Below are 19,120 nucleotides of genomic sequence, written 5' to 3'. Positions count from 1 at the left end.
CTCAGACCAAACAGTCAGCTACTGAATTACATGTTTTTGTGTCCAAGCTCTCTCCTGAATGGAGGTTTAAGAGCTTGGGGTTACCCCACAGGAAGACATCCTGATGTGTTGTCTTTGGGTAGGAGGGCCTTTTCTCACTCAGTGGTGGCAGCGAATTACACCCCCAGGGCCAGGATATCTGTGACCCTGGAAAGTTTTAAGGTAAAGCCTGTTTACAGGCAAGGTGTTTTTTAACTCTCTCAGAGGTCCCAATTTCTGCAGTCAGAGTATAGAGTGGGGAGGGATCCTGACAGGTGTAAAAATAACAGTTCAATCAGTACTACGGTGAGTAGACAACTGGTATAAAAGGGAAATGGCTTACCCCTCAATATTCTATCCCTCAGTATCCTAATTGGGGAATTTGGTTAAAATGTGGGTGAAAAGTTCAAATGTGGCAGCCTTTTCTTCTATGTGTCTTGTGACGAAGTATGTTGATGTAAGGTCACTGTTTCCAAACAGGCGGGAGTCTGTGCTGCCAGGAAAGAAGAGCATGGAGAAAATGTTGTTTGCAGACAGTGTTTAAGTGCTAGCATTCCCCGTAAATTCATTCAAGAGGCAGTGTCTTACTGTCTCTGAATGTTCTCTAGTCTCTTACCCTCCAGGGGAGAGTGCCTCAGATACTCTGCAGGTTTAATTTTATGCAGATTCTCCAAGTAGTGTGTCCTCTTCCTAAGAACTGGTAGTGCCATGAGTCATCATTTATATAGTTATTATTTATATCTCAGAAGTGCCAGGGTGGGATTGGGGCCCTATTGTGATAAGAGCTGTACAAACTCAAAGGCAGCCCTGCCTCAGAGAGTTCACAATCTAATAAATGCTCTTTCTAAGGTTCTGTTGACTTTTTATTAAAACGTAGGGTTGTAAATGATTTAAGCACTTCTGAAAATTTTTTCCTAAGGCCCATGAGTCCTACTACTTCTGGCACCATTTTGGAACAAAAAAAGGGCCACATACATATAAGGTAGGTGGCTGAATAGGAAATTTGGAGCCTAAGTAGCCTGATTTTTTTTAGAAGTGCTAAGTAGCTATCAGTATCAGGACATGTCTTTATACATGACTAAATAAGGAATTAGGCATGAAATTTTCTAAAGTGCCTAAGATACATTCAGGCATCTGATTCCCACTGAACTTCAATGACAACTGGTCATGGACTCCTTTGAAATTCTCAGCCAAGGAGCTTAACTTCCATTATGTGTTTTAAATCTAAATCCGTGGCTCGAGACAGCCAGTCAGCACTCAGTGGCAGGGAGGACAGTTGCCCAGGATGGGAAATGTTCTACAGTTTAATCACATTTGTTCCTCTTTTCCAGGAATGGGCTGCTGATTCTGTGAGAACAGGCATGGGAAAGAGGGGAAAGATCCCCTCTTCCTTCCCTTTGTAGCTTTAAAAGTGAGGTAGCTGACGTCATGCTGGCAATACCAGATACAGTGCAAAGAGCACCAGATACATTGAGATAAAAATGCCACTGCCAAAACCCAGCATAATCAAAGATACAGCTTTAATAATCGCTACTTCCTCATGTGGAGACAGCAAGACATTTTACCTGTCATGACTTGGACTTGGTTGCACTAGTGTGAAATTCACTCAAGCGTTCTCTAAAATTAGGATGCCATTTATACCGAAAATTGTCCCACCAGTCAAATGTAATTTAATCACAGGTTTTATCTAATGAACAAATTTTGTATTCAGATTGCTGAGCACCTTTTTGATTACTTTCTTTTAAATAGAAAAATCAGTCAATGTTAAAGTATATCTGTTTTGTAGGCTGTCTCTTTTTTCGAGGAACTTGAATGAATTTGAAGAGTGCTATTGTAGTACCACAAATATAATTTTTCAACTCCTTCAGGTTTTTGTTTAAAAAAAAGTTTTATTATTTAGCAATCAATTTTGTGGTACTTACTCAGTTTGTCTAAGTAAGGCCTAAGTAAAGAAACAGTTGTTGATATTAGGGTTGTCAATTAATGCACATTAATCCTGTGATTAACACAGGGTGGAATTAACGTGTTAAAAATTAATGTGGATTTAATGCTTGTTAATTGACAGCCCTACTTTACACTTTCCAGCAGCTGAGGCTGTTGCACTCCAAAGCAGAGATGCCCCTACTGCAACAGAGTTTGCTTTGGATTCGCTTAGACCATTTAAATGGTAAGGTATGGTTTTCAGTAGGTTTGCTCAACCCAGCTGCACTTTACCACTCATAACAAAAACTTACGTGTTGATTGGAAAGTAATTTACTAGGTGCTGGGGAAAAGAGAACTGGGGGAAAAGTTGGAGATGCTGGACTTAATTCTTGGAAGACTGCTGGCTTGCAGAATGGTAGCCATGTGAATACTGTGAAGGTGCAGTATATTGTCTAGGGAGCTAGAGAGCTCTTAGTAAACTTAAAAGGCTTTGATTAAGTTTTTCAAAAGTCCTGGCACATACCAATATGCTTTGCAATGAGCTTAATGGAATTTTATGCTTCACGTCACAGGCTGACAGCTCCCATGTCTCAGGTAGGAATTCCCCTTACTCCTGTCCCCACATGTAGGTCAGATTCATGCTTGCAGTTTCACTTTCACTTTCCTGTTGCAGAAACTGGTCTCTGTCAGAGGCACAATACCAAATAAACGTGTGGTCCTGCCAGGAGACTGGCTCTTGTGGATGCCTTATAGGAAATCCTGTGCATATTGGGTAAAATTGCATGCTGCACCTCCCTCCATTTTGCTAACCCCAAGCATTCAATAACAGGGAGATCTCATTTGCAAATCAAGAGATTTGTAGCAAAATAAAACTTGGGTTCTGTTTGCTTTCTGGGTTCTGGTCCCTTAGGGTTCCAATGGTCAAGATTTTTTTTCCTACAACCATAAAGGCTAAATTAAAAAAAAAAAAAAAAGTTTAACAGTGTGATTAATCATGATTAATTTTTTTAACAACTCCCCTCGATGGCCCTAATCGATATCAATTATAGAGGTGCCTGAGTGAAGGTTAACTAAAAATGCCAGGCTTTAGGCCTACACCAGCATATATATGGCTGTACATAAGTGCCTGTTTCTGTTACACTTCTCAATGGTATCTCATGAGTTCTGGTGGAAGATGTTTAATAGTAAAGACATTCTTCACAATAGGATATTTACATCAATCATAAATTTCTTAGTGTGAAAAAGTCTCTCTTCTTTTTTGACCAGGTCAACTAGAACAGCCTTTGTAGTACAGAACTCTCGTCAATGTGAAGTGAACCACGTACCATTATGTTTGGAACTAAAAGGTCAGCTTCTGTATTCTCTTATGTTTATTCATCCTTCAAAAATGTATAGTGAATGTAACCATACTATAAAGCTTTATTTGTGCTAAATATAATATTATATAACATGACACGGATACATGACTTGTCGTTTTGTCTTTTTTTCCCCTTGTTGTCTGTTCTTTGGCATGCAGAGAGTAATGTATAAAATGGAATTGTAGTATTGCTACTCAGAAGCAGATACTTCTTGCTTATCGAACAGAACATGAGGGTGGTATCAGTATATAGAGGGAGATATGCTGAAAATACACAAAATGAAGTAATACCTATTTCATTTTCATGAGTGCAAACATACTATAGTTATAAGCTTTGAAAGGTGCAATTTTGAGGATTTCTATTTCTCACTGATTTGTTTTCTGGGTTGTGGAATGTTAAAGTTTGTGCCAGATCAAATGATTCTACTAAACATAGTATTTTATGCCATGAATTATTCCACAGTTGAGCTAGGATTCATATATGATGTATCAGTGACATACTTCAAAACATTTTGTTCTCCTACTGTTTCTTTATTTCTTCAGAGTTTTACAATAGCAACAAAAAAAGGCCACCAATCGTTTTTAGTGATCTTGGAATTTTATTCTGCTTATCCATCCCAGATGTTATGTTAAATATTATAAAAATGAAAGTTCTCCATACAAATTACTTTCTGAAAGCTAAATTTCTCTGTGTTGTATATGATGAGGGCAAGTACATTTCAAGAATGGTGTTGGAGTATTGTCAGCTCACACAGTTGTGCGTCATGTACAATAACTAAATGGTTCACTATATTACTATATTGTGGAAGGAAGGAGACGACTGACGTGGCATGCTGTAGATTTGTATACAGCAAGTTAGGAAATGCTATTGGCTAGACAGACAAAAGGTAAAACATGTAATCAAACTATTTTATTTTTTGGCAGTGGTCCCCTCATTCAAGTACTAGAAAACTGTAATGTATTTAGGTCCAAATTTTCAAAAGTGGCCATGAATTCTGAATTCCCATATTCTAATATTGGAATTCAGAATTCATGGCCACTTCTGAAGACTGCTATTTTCAAAGAGTACTTGCTGACTTTTGAGGACCACCCACCTCCCAGTTTGGTCCTCAAACGTCAGTGAGTACTCTTTGAAAATAGCAGTCTTCATTTTAATTTTCTGCTTATGGAGACATACTGTTTGCAAGGAAATGCTGTGTTAAGTGAAACAAAATTAAATTGTGGGAAAGGGAAAATAGAGGTTTGTTTTCCTTTAAATCTGAATGATTTTTAATATTGTGGAGTCACTTAGGCAAAGTTTTTATTTTTAACAAAATCACAGCACTTTGCTTTAAAGCCTAAACGCTCTATCATCAAATTGTAAAAACCAGCCAAGTATACTGTAAGTGAACTTTTTTATTTCTACCTATTGCTGTAATTTATATCCAGGGTTTGAATCATTAAGCTTCAGATGGGGAGCTGCCATAGAGGCATTTGAGTTTCGTTCATTCTTTGTATCATAGAGCACACTGACAACATGGTAATAAATAAACCTGGAATAAGCTTCCAGGGGAGGTTTTCGAATCCTCATCATTGGAGGTGTTTAAGAACAAGTTGGAACACCTGTCAGGGCTAGTCTGGGTTTACTGCCTCAGCTCAAGAGGCTGGATTTGAGACCTGCAGAAGTCCTTTCTAGCCCAGTATTTACATCTCATGATTCTAAAACAGTGTAGACCCCAAATTTGACTAAAATGGAATTGTTAATTTGGTTGAAATAATTTTGCATTCTGTGTGTGTTTACAAAGCCCAGCTGTTCTTAAGAAACCTGTAACAAGCAGTGCTATCACTGATGTTTGAGGGAAACACATAATATCATTTTGTGTCTTTGTGCTCTTTGCTACTGGCCATTTATGAACAATTAAATAATACTTTTGGCTGGGTTCGTTTTCCCCCTGCATGATTCTCCTAAAGCGTAGACAGTGGTCTTAGATGAAAGTTCAGAGAGATCAGGGAAGAGCTAGAACAAGACAAGCTTGTGTCCTTACTGGATAGATTGTAGTGAACTTTTGCCTTATCTTCAGTTGTACCCAGTCTTGTTCCCTTGATTACTGCTATGAAAGGTAGATGGTAGATGAGGAGAGAGAGAGAGGTCTCCTGGTCACATGATCACAGTTAAAAGCTGCAGGAAGTTGAGTGGGCTTTTCTTTGTGAAAATCAATTTTTCATTTAACTTTTATCCATAAGATGTGGTTTTACCCTGAAGCAGTTGGACAGTCCAGTCACTTCCCACTAAAAGTGAGTCTGCATTTGCGTATGTGTGTGGACACACTTGTCATTGTGCCATACTGTCCTCATCTGAAGGATAGTCTAGCAGGTGTGAGGGGTGTGGCCATGTACACACTTCCACTGTGACATGGCCCTGTGTCCCTTCTATGATGAAGTGTGGATGGTGCAAAGGGCATGTACCAAGTCACTGTTACTGATAGTCCTCTCATTCTATTTTCCCAATGCACTGAGCTGCCTGACCCTTACCCAAACATGTAGAGAGCAGAGTACTCTACCCTCCATAGCTTTGCCTTTACCAACAGGAACAAAGACTTGTTTTTGGAGATTTCACAGAGTCTGGGGGAGGTGAGCATTAACTAGACTCTGTCCAAGTGCTACAAAAATGTGAAGCATCTCAGGCTCTTGTACTATAGGGCGCAGGACTCAAAGTCATTCTGGGTCATGATTTGTTTTGTGCCCCTTCTATTATAAGTCGGACCAAAGGCTCTCTTTGGCTTTAAATAGTCTCAATTCAGTCACGAGCCTCATGACTGGCTCTGCTAGCCTCATTGTGTGATAGGATGCTGGGGACAGGCAGGGTGAGAAGACAGTTCCAGACGATTCTGCACATCTATTGGGCAGACCTGGTTGGGGAAGCCTCTCCTGAGGTATTGACTGGACGGGAATGATGATGGCAATATTCTGGTAGCCTCACCACTCTGACTCAAACATTAAAGGTTCGCACCTTCCCTTTGGTCACCTTTGGTCCAAAGTGACACATGCCCTGGGCTGGAGGTGGTTCTCGGGATTTCCAGCGATCACACAAGCAACACTGTTAACAGCTCTTACAGTTTGTTTATTTTTAGCGATATGATGGTATCAAACAAGCAAACACTCAGATCCAAACTGAATGGTATTGAGTTACAGAATAAGTGTCCAGTTACAAACAAGATTGACTTAATTATTCTAATACAGCTTTCTCAACTAACTACACTTGAGGTTTGCACTTATACTATGAGGGAAAAGTAGCATACTCACTACCTCCTGGGAGTTCTTGGAGACAGGACTGTTCCACTCCAAAGCCAGTGAGGTAATATGAAGGTAGTAAGTATGAATAGAGAGTTGAAACTTTAAAGATTTAGAAAGAGAGGTTGCTACCAAGATAGATGTAGAAGGAAGGATGTACGCTCAGACAAGGGTGAGTCCATTCTTTCTTGGGTGCGACTTGCTGCTTCCTCAGACAGCAAGATGTTAAATAGGCCTTTTTCGTTACTGTGCTTAAATACCCAGGCTAAATTAGGCATCCACCCTTTAAGAATTCTGGGGTATTCTGAATTAATTTAGGGTCTCTTTTGATGATCCATACACCCATGCATAAAGTATGTCATCAGTCCTTGTGAGCAAAATCTCAGAAGCGGGGTCAGAAAAGTACCACAGAATGACATTATTTGACCTGTGATTATGCTTTGAGTCAACTGAGTGGTAGCCAGTTTTTTTGCCATTATGCCTTCCTGTAGATAGCCATGCGAATGGGGGTTCTGAGCACAAAATAAGATGGAAAATAGATGAAAATATAAATGTTATTCAGTGCAGACTAATCTTCTCTAAACAGAAAATTAGAAACTCTCTAAGGGGAAAATCCCTTTGCAAAAGCCCCTTTTTGCAGATTCTTTCTGCACGTTTTTTGTGGTTACAGCTAAAATACACAAAAATAGGCCTCCCCTTTGACCTAAATACACTACAGTAGACCCCTGACTTACATGTAAGTCAAATTTTGTGTAAGTTGGGATGGGTCCCCTGGTCCTGGTTGTGCCTGGCTCCCTGCTCCTGCTGGTCAATTTCCTGGCTCTTGCGAGTGATGGGGAGCTGGGAAACTGACTGGTGCTGGCGGGAGCCAGGCTGCTCTGCTCAGTTACCTGGCTCCTGCACGGGGCAGGGAGCGTGGAGCTGGGGGGGGGGGGGGGTGGCGGGGCGGGCTGGGGGCGGGGGGGTTGTCAGATTGTAATGTGGAGGTGTGAACATCAAGAGCAGAGAAACTGCTTTTGTAAGAGGCCAGCCACTCCCAGTCTCTTTAATGCTTGGTTGATGGAGTCAAATTTGCAAATAAATTGCAGCTCAGAGATTTCTGTCTCCATTTGATTTTTGAAATAAAAAAGCAGTCAAGTAGCACTTTAAAGACTGACAAGTGCTACTTGACTGCTTTTTTGTTTTGATACTATATAGACTAACGCAGCTCCTTCTCTGTTACTGATAATTGAAATGCTTTTGTTGTAGGACTGCTACTTTTAAATCTGTTACTGAGAGTCCAGGGAGATTGAAGTGTTCTCCTACAGGTTTTTGTATGTTACCGTTCCTGATATCTGATGTATGTCCATTTATTCTTCTACATAGAGACTGTCCACTTTGGCCAATGTGAATTGTAGTGGGGCAACTACAAAGTTTTAGTCACTGTTATTTTTAGCAACAGTCATGGACCATCAGTAAACAAGAATTCATAGAATGTGACGGGTCCATGATTTGTGCTATATATTCCTCATTAAAAATTGGGCTGCAGGAGGCAGAGATGCTCCAGTTGGGGGACAGCCTGGAATCCACTAGTGCTGGAGGTGGCGTGGGGGGGTTGATATGTGGCCTGGGATCCCCACTGGTGCTGGTGGGAAGGGCAGTTGCACATGGCTCAGGACCCTGGCTGGTGTGGGCAAAAGGAGGATTGACGGGGCTGTCAGGCTCCCTGCCTGATTCCACCAGACTCTCTGGAAGTGACAGGCATGACCCTGAAGCTCCTGAGGGAGGGAAAGCCAGGCAGGCGTTTTGTGCTGTTCTGTACCCTGAGGGCTGTCTCTGTCGCTCTCATTGGCCAGGAACTGCAGCTACTTAGCCTGTCAGTGAATTCCTATTACAGTACTTTTTTTTTTCCCCCTTTTGTGAGACCAGCCCAAACTCCTGAGCACCTGGTATCATGGACTTTTCCCATGTTTTTTCAATTTTGTGTTTGTGACCCAGTCGCAGTGGTCCACTAAGCAATGGAGAACCAGCAAGTGGCAATCTCTGTAGTTCACATATTCATTGGCCCTTTTAGTGGACAAAGGATAGGGATGTGCATTCTTTTGATGGCAGCAAGGCCAACTGGAAACCCATCCTCTGAAATCCTACTACAATTTCAGGGACTGGGGGTATGTGGGAACCCCATGTGGGTGAATCACAGCATCGATGGCATGTGTTTTTCTGAATTCAGGTGGCCTGGCACTGGCGAGCTGTGAGAGCACCTTGCACCAATTTCATGATTAACTGCTTCCTCATGCTGCAGTTCTGCAGCCGCTGTCGGTTATTGCAGTTTTGCCTGTCCTTGTTCACACTCCATTATGCTGATTCTTCAGGCTCAGAAGTGGAGGTCCACCCATGACATTGAACACCTCTGTTTTGTGAGACACAAGTGGATCTTTTGTTTCCCCTTACCTGGTCAGCCATCTTTGCTGAGTGGAATGTCTTTGGACTGATTCAATCCAGTCCCCAGTGCTGTCCCACATGAACATTTGTCCATGTTCAGGCGTGAAAACTCATCTTCAGGGACTCATTTCATCTCTCTCATAGAATTTGGCAGAAGGGAATGACGTCAGAGAGGTGCAGGAGTGCTTAAATAATTTTTCTAGTGGGAATGCTGAGATTCATCGAGCCAAACTGCAAACCCTGTGCCTAATAGAAACTCCTTCAGGCCAGAGAGTACAGCACTACGCCTAGTTCCAGCACCTATGTGAGGTGCCTTTATGAAATTTGTGGACATAGCACACAGTTCTACCAATACACAATATGGTTGTTTATAGAGAGTTTCCTGTGAATTCTGGGATACTGTATTGCATACTGAAAAGGGGTGAACTGCAGACTTTGGATTCTGTTCTGTCAGCATGTTATGCAATATTTAAACAAAATCATTTAGGCCACGTTTGTGTCAGCAACAGGAGTGTAAAAAACCAAACCCACACCCCTAAGCAACATAAGTTTTGCCAGAATAAGCAGCACAGCACCATGTTGTCTAGAGACATTCTCTCTGATCTCTGCGTATTGAGTTGGTTTTATTTTGTTCATCAGAGATTTCTTTCCTGTTGGCATAATGTGGCTGCACATGTTCTTAGAGAGGTATGGCTGTGCTGCTGTATACTTTTTAAGTATAGACATGGCCTTAGCTGTTAAATCTATGTTCTCACAGAGCATCATACCCTGGGCTGTGAATGCTGATTCGATACACAAAAGAGAATAGCATTTATGTGAAAACATGTTTTTGTTTAAAAAAAAAAAAAATGCAAAGCCAAGTCAGCCAGTGAAGATGAATACAGAGTCAGCCAACGTAGAGAAATACATTCTTCTGTTTATAGTACAGCATACATCTGTGCCAAAGTATATTTGATTGAATCAAATTAAACAAATGCCATACCTATAAAACCCTTTTATATCACTCGGTTGGCATACATGACAGTGATATGTTGCTCCATATTTGATTTCTGTATTTGGAACATGACTGTAAAGTTTAAAAGACTACATTTTAATGATTCATTTTTCTGCTTGCTGCAGTAATAAAATTCAGCAGTAACTAAGTTAACCACTTAATACAGCAGAAGAGACAAAGCATGTTAAAGTAATATATAATCAGCCCCACTCTCTGTTGCAAGGATCCAGAAAGGGCACAGTGAATGTCATATGTTCCGAGGTCAAAACAGAATTAAATTTTAGTTATTTATTTCTCACTGCATTTTAAATACATGGGTGGTTATGTACTCCCACTGTTTGTGCAGCTGAAGATAATTTCTTAGCAGATATTCACAAGCTCTTGGCAGAGAAGCTATCTGAGGTGAGAGAGGTCACAAGAATGGACAATAGTCTGAGCATTCTTGGAAAGGGAACCGGAAAGCATAGATCTTTAGGCCCTTGAAAAAAGGTCCCACTTTATTTCAATGTCTGTTACCTTTTTTTTTTGTCCATACTGTAATTTATAGAATTGTATTCTGCCATTGTTTCAATTGCTGTACCTTGGGATTTTCATAAGAATCATCTGATTATTTCCTGCAGAGTCCATAATTATAGTACTCTATTCCAGATTCAAGCATAACCACTAATACTATAAATTATAGCATCAAAAGTGGTTTGACACTTGTAATTATAGAGCACACTAAGTAACACCCTCTTTTGTAATTTGTGTTAACATTTTTTTTAACTCTTTCATTATGGGAGAATAATTTGTGAACAACATGTGCTTAGCTTTCCCAGTGTAAACCAAGTCCTGTCCTGTTTTATTAAACTGGTAAGAATCAGGAGGTAGTGTGATTGCTGGATCATGATTCAAGGAGAGATTCCTTCCAGGTATTCATGGGTAGGCACCACCGAATGCATGGTCTTGTGTACACATTTAGAATGGGCATGGATTACACAGCATGGACCTGCTCCTATTAAAAGAAGAAATGCTGCCACCATTGAAATCAATGGGAATTTTGCCACTGTTTTAAGTGGAACCAGGAAGTCTTATAAGAAGAGTCCTGTTTATTTTAATGATACAGGGTCAGGCCTGTGACCAATGTTAGGAGCCACAGCATTAGTTCCATAGAAACGGAAGGTCTTATAAAAGGACATACTTTGATAACTGGAAAGGAACATAAGCAGATTATTGAGAGCCCTAAAGTACACATGATGGATAAAATATCCCACTGCAGATTCGCACACCAAAGTAAAAAGATACTCATCCCTCGTTAAACAAGTAGTTGACTTACGAGTACTCGCTTAAACGATGTACACACATACTTACCTTTGTTCTTCACTAGACGAGTGAACTCCCCTCCCTGTGGCTCCAATCTGCCGTAGTCTGACCTCCCTGCCAGCCCCGCGGCAGCCTGACACCCCTTCCCCCCACTGGCCTTGTGGCCCCAGACCATGGCAGCCTTAACACGGCCACCACCCAAATGGCCCTGCAGACCTAACCTGTGGCAGCCTGACACCTCCCCTGCCTGCTGGCCCCACGGTCCCAACCTGCGGCAGCCTTAATCCCCTCACCAGCTCCCCAGACCTAACCCACGGCAGCCTGAATGCCCCCACCACCACCACTGGCCCATACATCCAACTTGCAGCAGCCTTAACCCCCTCCCACCTGCCCCACGGACCCAACCTGCCACTAGATTTTAACCCTCTCTCCCACTCATCCCACTCATGGCCCCAAGCTGCCCCCAGCCTTTAACCTCCCCCTACCCAAAACCCCGAGATACACTTACCTTTCAAAAGCAGGATCACCTGCTGCTGCTCATTTGCCAAGTTAGGAACACTAGGAACCAATCAGAGACTTTTGCCTGTATTTTAATGGGAATTTAGTGTCCCTCTTACAAGTTTTTGCCTACTAGCAGAAACTTGGGAACAATTGTGCTCATATAGCGAGGGATGAGTGTATTATAAACTGGGATGCTGGCACTGCATATTAAAGTTATTTGACATTTCTCTTTTGTAAAATCTCATTTTTAATTCCTATACATTTGCTACACTTGAACCATTTGGGCTGAATCTTTCCCTGGTGTGTCTGTCTCAGGAAACTGGGACGTTGTGCGGGAAGGAGAAGGAGTTGGGAGTCAGGAGAAACTGGACCCAAAAACGACTGATAAAAGTTCTAGTTTCGGGCAGCATTAAGTTTGTTCACATAGTCACCTTTAAATTTTTCTGTCTTTTGCATTCTCTCACCCCCTCCTCTAGTCCTCCTAATTTTTCACCATATCTGGCCTCTCCGTTTTGTCTTTTTCGCTCTCCTCTACCCACTTTCTCACACTCTACCCTCTCAGTTCTACAGTTTTAAAAGGTAAAGAAAATATCTAGGTAAGAAATATGAGGATTCGAATGGGGAAAGGAAGAAAACTGAAGAGTAGCCATGAAAATGTCAAATCTTATTACTTAAAACACTTTCTCTGTTTCATGAGAGGCTTATATAACATTGCCCAAGATTAGTTTTCAGATTTGAAAACAAGTTTACAATGTTTGATTAAAAAGTGACTAAATGGTAAGATTTTTAGGGCAAAGTTGTCCCAAACTCTTAAAGCAAGTGATTTGAGACATTTGTGAATAAATCCTGAACATTCCACCACAAGCATGGTTATGCCTGTCATCATCTGTCCTCACCAGCTTCCACAGCCCTGGTGTTTTGTTGATTGAGTGACAATGAAATCCCCCCTCCCCTGCATGTAAATCAGCTCCATTGCTGTGATGACCAAAAGATCTAGGTGTAGGCGATGCTTCTTCAGCAGGGCCATCTGGCTCCTGGCAGACTGCATCTATTCTGTTAGATTTTAGAGGCCTCTGTTATTACCATGAAAGCAGAGAATGGCTGGACAACTTTGCTCTCCTGAAAGCAAAATTTCTTTTCATAGAGTCATAGAATACTAGGGCTGGAAGGGACCTCGAGAGGTCATAGAGTCAAGCCCCCTGCCCTCATGGCAGGACCAGGTGCTGTCTAGACTCTCCCTGATAGACATTTATCTCACCTGTTCTTAAATATCTCCAGAGATGGATATTCCACAACCTCCCTAGGCAATTTATTCCAGTGTTTGACCACTCTGACAGCAATGAACTTTTTCCTAATGTCCAACCTAAACCTCCCTTGCTGTAGTTTAAGCATGTTGCTTCTTGCTTTATCCTGAGAGGCCAAGAAGAGCAAGTTTTCTCCCTCCTCCTGATGACACCCTTTTAGATACCTGAAAACTGCTATCATGTCCCCCCTCAGTCTTCTCTTTTTCCAAATTAAACAAGTGCAATTCTTTTAGCCTTCCTGCCTAGATCATATTCTCTAGACCTTTGATCATTCTTGTGGCTCTTTTTTGGACCCTCTCCAATTTCTCCACATCTTTCTTTTTTGACTCATCTTTGCTGTGCTTAAGTCAATGGGATGTTACGTACAAGTTCCTCGCATAATTCCAATGATATGCACCAGGTATATTTGTAGAACAATAATAAAAATGTTCCAGATGGCAATTTGTATGTATGTATTTGGCCAAACGAATGGTATTTAGTCAGAATTGTGGGCCAAGTTGAAGTCAATAGGAATTTTGTCAAGCCACAATTTTGCCATTAGACTGCCTTTACTCTAGATACCATGTAGATCTGCATTTATTACTGTAACGAAGCATAAGTTCACCATTTTTTCTTTTGCTTAGTGCAATTTGGAAGAGGATGAAAAATGCTTAATTTGTAGGACTTAAAATGAGCTGAAATCAGTGAGAGCTGAGAGTACTTGTGTCCTGATTGAGCTATCCATCACTATCCTGAAAAGCGCACAAACATATACCTAAGAACTTTGCTGAATAGGGATGGACTTAAATATACTGAAATTCTTTGCTGAATTGGGCCCTCAGGGTATGTTTGCACAGCAGCCTTATTTTGAAATAAGTTATTCTGGAAGAGCTATTCCAAAATAGCTTATTTTAAAATAAAACAGCTGCACACACAACTGCATTTCAAAACAACACTTAGCTATTTTGAAATACAGCATCTACACACATACAGACTATTTTGAATTAGGTTCTGTTCCCTGTCTTAACAGCACCTCTTTTTGGCCATTTCTACATAGGCCACTTCCTTTGGAAGTGGCGTGCTAATACAGGGAGTGAAATATGCTAATGAGGTGCAGATGCAAATTCCTTGCACCTCATTAGCATAACATCACGTGATTTGGAGTCCGGAAGACCGTTCTTCCGGACTCCAAAACATTGTGTAGAAGTGTGGCTGCCTGGGGGGCTTCTGGAAGGAAGTTCTTCCGGAGGCCCCTTCTTCCCAAAAATTTTCGGGAAGAAGGGGCCTCCGGAAGGAGGACTTCCTTCCAGAAGCTCCCTCGGGATTGCACTTCTACATGGTGTTTTGGAGTCCAGAAGAACGACCTTTCAGACTCCAAATCACGTGACGTTATGCTAAAGAGGTGCAGGGAATTTGCATCTGCACCTCATTAGAATATTTCGTTCCCTGTATTAGCATGCCACTTCCAAAGGAAGTGGCCTGTGTAGAAAGGGCCTTTGAAATAGGCACTATTCCTCCTAGAATGAGGTTTACCTATTTAGAAACAAGCCAACTGCTATTTCAAAATTATTTTGAAATAGCAGTTGCATTGTGTAGACGCTAGGATAGTTATTTCAAAATAACAGCTGTTATTTCGAAATACCTTTGCTGTGTAGACCTGCTCTCAGTAGTTTTTATTTTGAATCCTTATTATGCTAATGAATAGTTCTGGGTTTTTTTGGATGTGGCTCCAGTGTTACTAGAGCTGCTGTTCTTGTCAGATTTTGGCCTCAATATCTGGACATGCAGAGTTTTTCAGAGTGCAGAGTATTTGAGCACTACTGCTGATCCCACAAGATGTCTGCAATGATTGTTGAATTTCACTGAAACTGTAAGATGATCCAAGCTGTGAAACCTGAGACCTAGCCCTGATTTTTAACATTCCCAGTTTCATGTTAATCCAAATTTTAATTCACTCTCTCCAATCTGTCTAAAATGCACAGGGGTGGTAACAAGTGTCTGGCATAATGGAGCTGAAGTCTCTAGGCATGAGCACAAGACAAATAGTAGTAATTGTGTATTTTCTTTCAGATATAGAAATAACAGCACTTCATGTGTGGCCAAAAGGATGTCTGGCAACTTGCTCACTATGTATTTTTCTGTTGCTTTCTGTAGCTTCCTCAAAGCAGTGCCTATGCATTGTAATGAAAGTTTTTGTAATATTCTGACGTCTTTTCAAATATTCCTTGAAATACATAATGTTAGTAATCTTCTTTTCTTCAAGTGCTTTTTTAATCTCAACCTACAAATTACTAGCGTATAATTTATCTGTTTGAACCATTACATCATAACAAAAAATTCCAGCAAACTGATCTTTTTTGTGAATTCCATGACATGACACTAATATCTTCATCCAGTAACATACATCTTTTTTTTTTTTTTTGTTGCTGTATGAGGCCCTAAGTGTAACTTTTCGAAGTGGTGAATAGGAGCAGTCAGCATAGATCTTGTTTGATAATGGGATGTGTGCATGCAGTTACCTAACATTTTTTAAAGGTTCACATCGGTGATTTACTTTATTATGATATTCTAAAAGGTAACTGGTATAGTATCACCAATCAGCATGCAGTAATATGAGCCAATCAGAAGCAACCAAGTGACTGCATCTGAGATTGTTTTGTAGCTACTGCAGATGGTAGCCATATGTTTTCTGTATATTTCTGTATGGTATGGTGATGAATCATCCTTTTCACTGATACTTTAAACTACTTTTCATTAACTTAATGGAAGAGTCAGCACTGCTGGTTTTCTGGCAGGGCGTCGAAGTGCAACTTGGTGTATTTTGTCTGTCTGGCTAATGGTGCTTTAATGGAAAGTTTTAATTAAGCACGTGTCTCTGCATGCAGAGAAGAAATCAAAAGCTCTTGGGGAAAAAGTGCTCCAGACTCACTGAAGGGTGGTTTTGTGAGCACACCAAATGCATTTAAATTAATTGGAATATATTTATTTAAACTATAGCCAGAGCAAGTGAGAGAGCAGCTGCTGTGTAAAGGAGAGGGTAGAGATGTTAGTCTGTACACCTTTCTCCTACCTCGTTTTCTTTCCACTTGGAAAATTTCATGGGCATAGCAGCAGCATTCAGAGCAGTGATTTTAGGCACGGGGTGTAGCTGACTACTACAAGTTTATATTTTGTCATCCTCATAATTTTTAATTAGCTTGAGAACACTGGTGGCTAATGTAACTAGTGATGCTGATTTATGATTTGCCATTCATGCAACAGTTCCTAGTCTGCTAAACTTCCAAGTATGTGGTGTTGCCTTTTCTTGGAAATTGCATGATATTGATATTCTTAAACCTCAAGTGCTAGGAGTTGGGCATTTTATAGGTCAGTGTTTTTTTAAATAAAAAGTCAGTTGATAGCCTTCAAGCCTGCAGATGACCATTTGAAAACAGGTATGGAATGTAAGCTACAGGCATCAGCAGGCAATTTAGCTTTTTTAATTTGATTTTTTTTTTCAGTCATTTTATTTTTCAGGGCACGAGTCATGATTCTTGAATGCCTGGGTTGTAATTTCTGAGTACGGGCTGAGCTTGCTTAGCTGTTTAGAATAAATGACAGTGCTGAGGAATATAGTTTTTAATCTTATGTACACTGTATTATTACATTATCACTATCCATACACCTACTGTGAAACAAAATGTACTTCAACCTTGATCACCAGAGTCTGTTCATACTCTCTGGTTTTGATTGTAGCTCGATATAACATTTATTCAATCTGGTATTTCTCTGTGAGCCAGCACTGATATGCTGCCTTAAGAAACTTCCAAGAGTATTAATTAGGGGCTGGCCCAATGTACCACAGGAATAAAGGACCATGAGACTCTGTCTTCTATCCAAGTTCAAGATATGCTTTTTTGACCTTTCTTCTCTAACATAAACACAAAACAACATGAACATTTCAAAATAAATAAATAACCCCCCTCCCCCGCTGCCAAAACAGTGTACCGTGAACATAGTTGTTCCCCTAGGAAGTGGATAAGAGGAGGGAAGGAACCACATGTGACAGATGTTAGTCTTGTCGCTGAATCCACTCAGTATTGTAGGGATGAGGATGGTATGAGAACCTGGACAGAATAATAATTCTCACTTAGCTGCCAGCCATTAGGTGTATACATAAGGAGCTAAATACTCTTCCTGCTTTTATTCTCTTACAAGACGTTGGAACATTCAAAGATCATTCTTAATGCAGACTCCTTGCAATTAGCACTATCCAACCTGGTCAAAATTTACCCTATTTTCTTTTTGTTTCTCAGAATTACAGACAGAATAAGTTTGTGAACCTGTCTCTTTTGAAGTCTTTGACTTAAAACATTCAGAATCAGATTTGTCTTGAATATGTGAAACTCAGAAGTGATTTTACTGCAGTTTTCTAATATCCTTTACCATTCCCATGGATATTTATGTAAAGGTTAATTTGATTACGAGTGGGTAGCAGAGGTCTGTTTCTTACATGAGTTGTCAATTACTGTTTAAATTGTGTGCTTCAGAGGCTGATGAGAACAACAAAAAGCATACTCATGTATCATAAGAGCAAAAACAATTATTTGTAGTCTTGCTTATAAGAATAAAAGATATCAAAGGGTTATAAAATTTACTAGTTGCTCTGTGGTTTAAGAGCATCTCAGTAATTGGGGAGAAGCTGAGAGGGGAATGTAATCTGGGAGGAAATGGCAACAGCATGGAGTTCACTTTTTGGTATTGCCCTCAGCACTAACATTCTTACCCCATATTTAGTCCAAATCTCTGCCACCCCATAAACAAAGCAACCTCACCCCTGTCCCCCCTCCCCAATAGCTTCTGCTCCTGTTTGAGGTCTGAAAGTTTGTAACATTCCCACTACCCCTTGTCTTTTTCTTGTATAACAATAGTGTTTAGGTTCTGGTCACCCTGAGAGCTGAGTAGCAGTAAGGGGAAGGGTGTTTTAGTTAGCCCTCTTGGAGCTGTGTGACTTTTTTTTTTTCTTCCTTTTTTATAGGACTTATTTAATTACAATGCTTAGCAGACATTTTGGCAAGTAGCAGGCCTGGTGATGGGGATGGAAGAGCGACATGGGCAGTTGTTCTGGAGCCCAGCGAGTGAAAGATACCCAGGGACTCCCAGCTGCTGCTGCTGCTGTGGCAGCGGTGGCAGTCAAACCCTAGGCCAGGGGTCTTAACTGAAATAGTGAGAAGATCCATTTTTTCAAATTCAGAATCCATAGTTCGTGAGCGGCAGTGCGCGTGAATGAGACAGTCCTTAATAAATAACTTCAGATGGCACTTTTTGTCATCCCTATTTTAAGAAGAGCGCGCACGCAAAGATTTGTTCCAGTTAGGAAGTTAAGATACCCCATCTCCAGCTTTACCCCACATCCTGCAAACCTCCTCTGATTCCCCAGGATTAGCCCCTCTGAGCACTACCCTGCTCCCCGTCACCTGAATTAACTCACCTCAGCGTGCTCAGCTCCTCCGTGGCCACCGCCTTCCCCTCCCTGTGCTGCTCCCTGCCACCTTGGTGCGGCTGTGCGTCTCTGGCAGGAGCAGACTCAACCATCCCTCCCGCCAGCTCTCCTGCCAGCTTAGGCTTCCACCATGTGGGGTGGCTGCCAGCCCTGCTGGCTTTCTCTTCTGGGGCTCTCTGCCACGGGTGGCTGCTCAGCAGCTCCAGAGGCTGCTGCCACTTTAACAGAAAAACTAAATTCAGTTTGTTTCACGGCAGGTTTAAATCTCTGCAGAAGTGCCTCACTATGCCTGGCTCTAAAGGCTGAGCTGAGGGGATGCGCTCCAGGTAGCGTGAAGAGCTGGCTGCCTTTGCCTCTTCCAGGACTATGTAGCTTTTTAATGATGGTGCAAGAGGTCACAATACACAGACCTTAAAACCTAACTGTGAAGGCCAAATCTAACAATTTCTGATATTTCTAAAGTGAGTCAAACAAAATAACCAAATTAAGAGATCCCTTTGATATACACTATAAAGAGGCAAAAAAAAAACAACAAACCCACATACCACAATTAAAACAAAAAGCAGTCA

At 41.1% G+C, this 19,120-nt stretch overlaps 1 protein-coding gene across 2 annotated transcripts in view; it reads left to right on the top strand.

Moving 5' to 3' along the window:
- Positions 1–3,208: 3,208 nt before the first annotated feature.
- OXR1 (oxidation resistance 1) overlaps positions 3,209–19,120 on the top strand; it is a 356,049-nt gene continuing 340,137 nt past the window's right edge. Inside the window, exon 1 of one of the 2 annotated variants that reach the window (XM_074986758.1) lies at positions 3,209–3,287. In XM_074986758.1, the coding sequence (XP_074842859.1) occupies positions 3,271–3,287 (17 nt within the window). In that variant the 5' untranslated portion in view covers positions 3,209–3,270. The remainder of the gene's footprint in view (positions 3,288–19,120) is intronic. The other variant, XM_074986759.1, reaches the window with a different exon arrangement.

Source organism: Carettochelys insculpta, chromosome 2 (genome assembly GCF_033958435.1).
Source record: "Carettochelys insculpta isolate YL-2023 chromosome 2, ASM3395843v1, whole genome shotgun sequence".
Classification (NCBI taxonomy): Eukaryota; Metazoa; Chordata; order Testudines; family Carettochelyidae; genus Carettochelys; species Carettochelys insculpta.
Note: the sequence above shows the minus strand (reverse complement) of the source record. Positions and strands in the feature narration are given on the sequence as shown.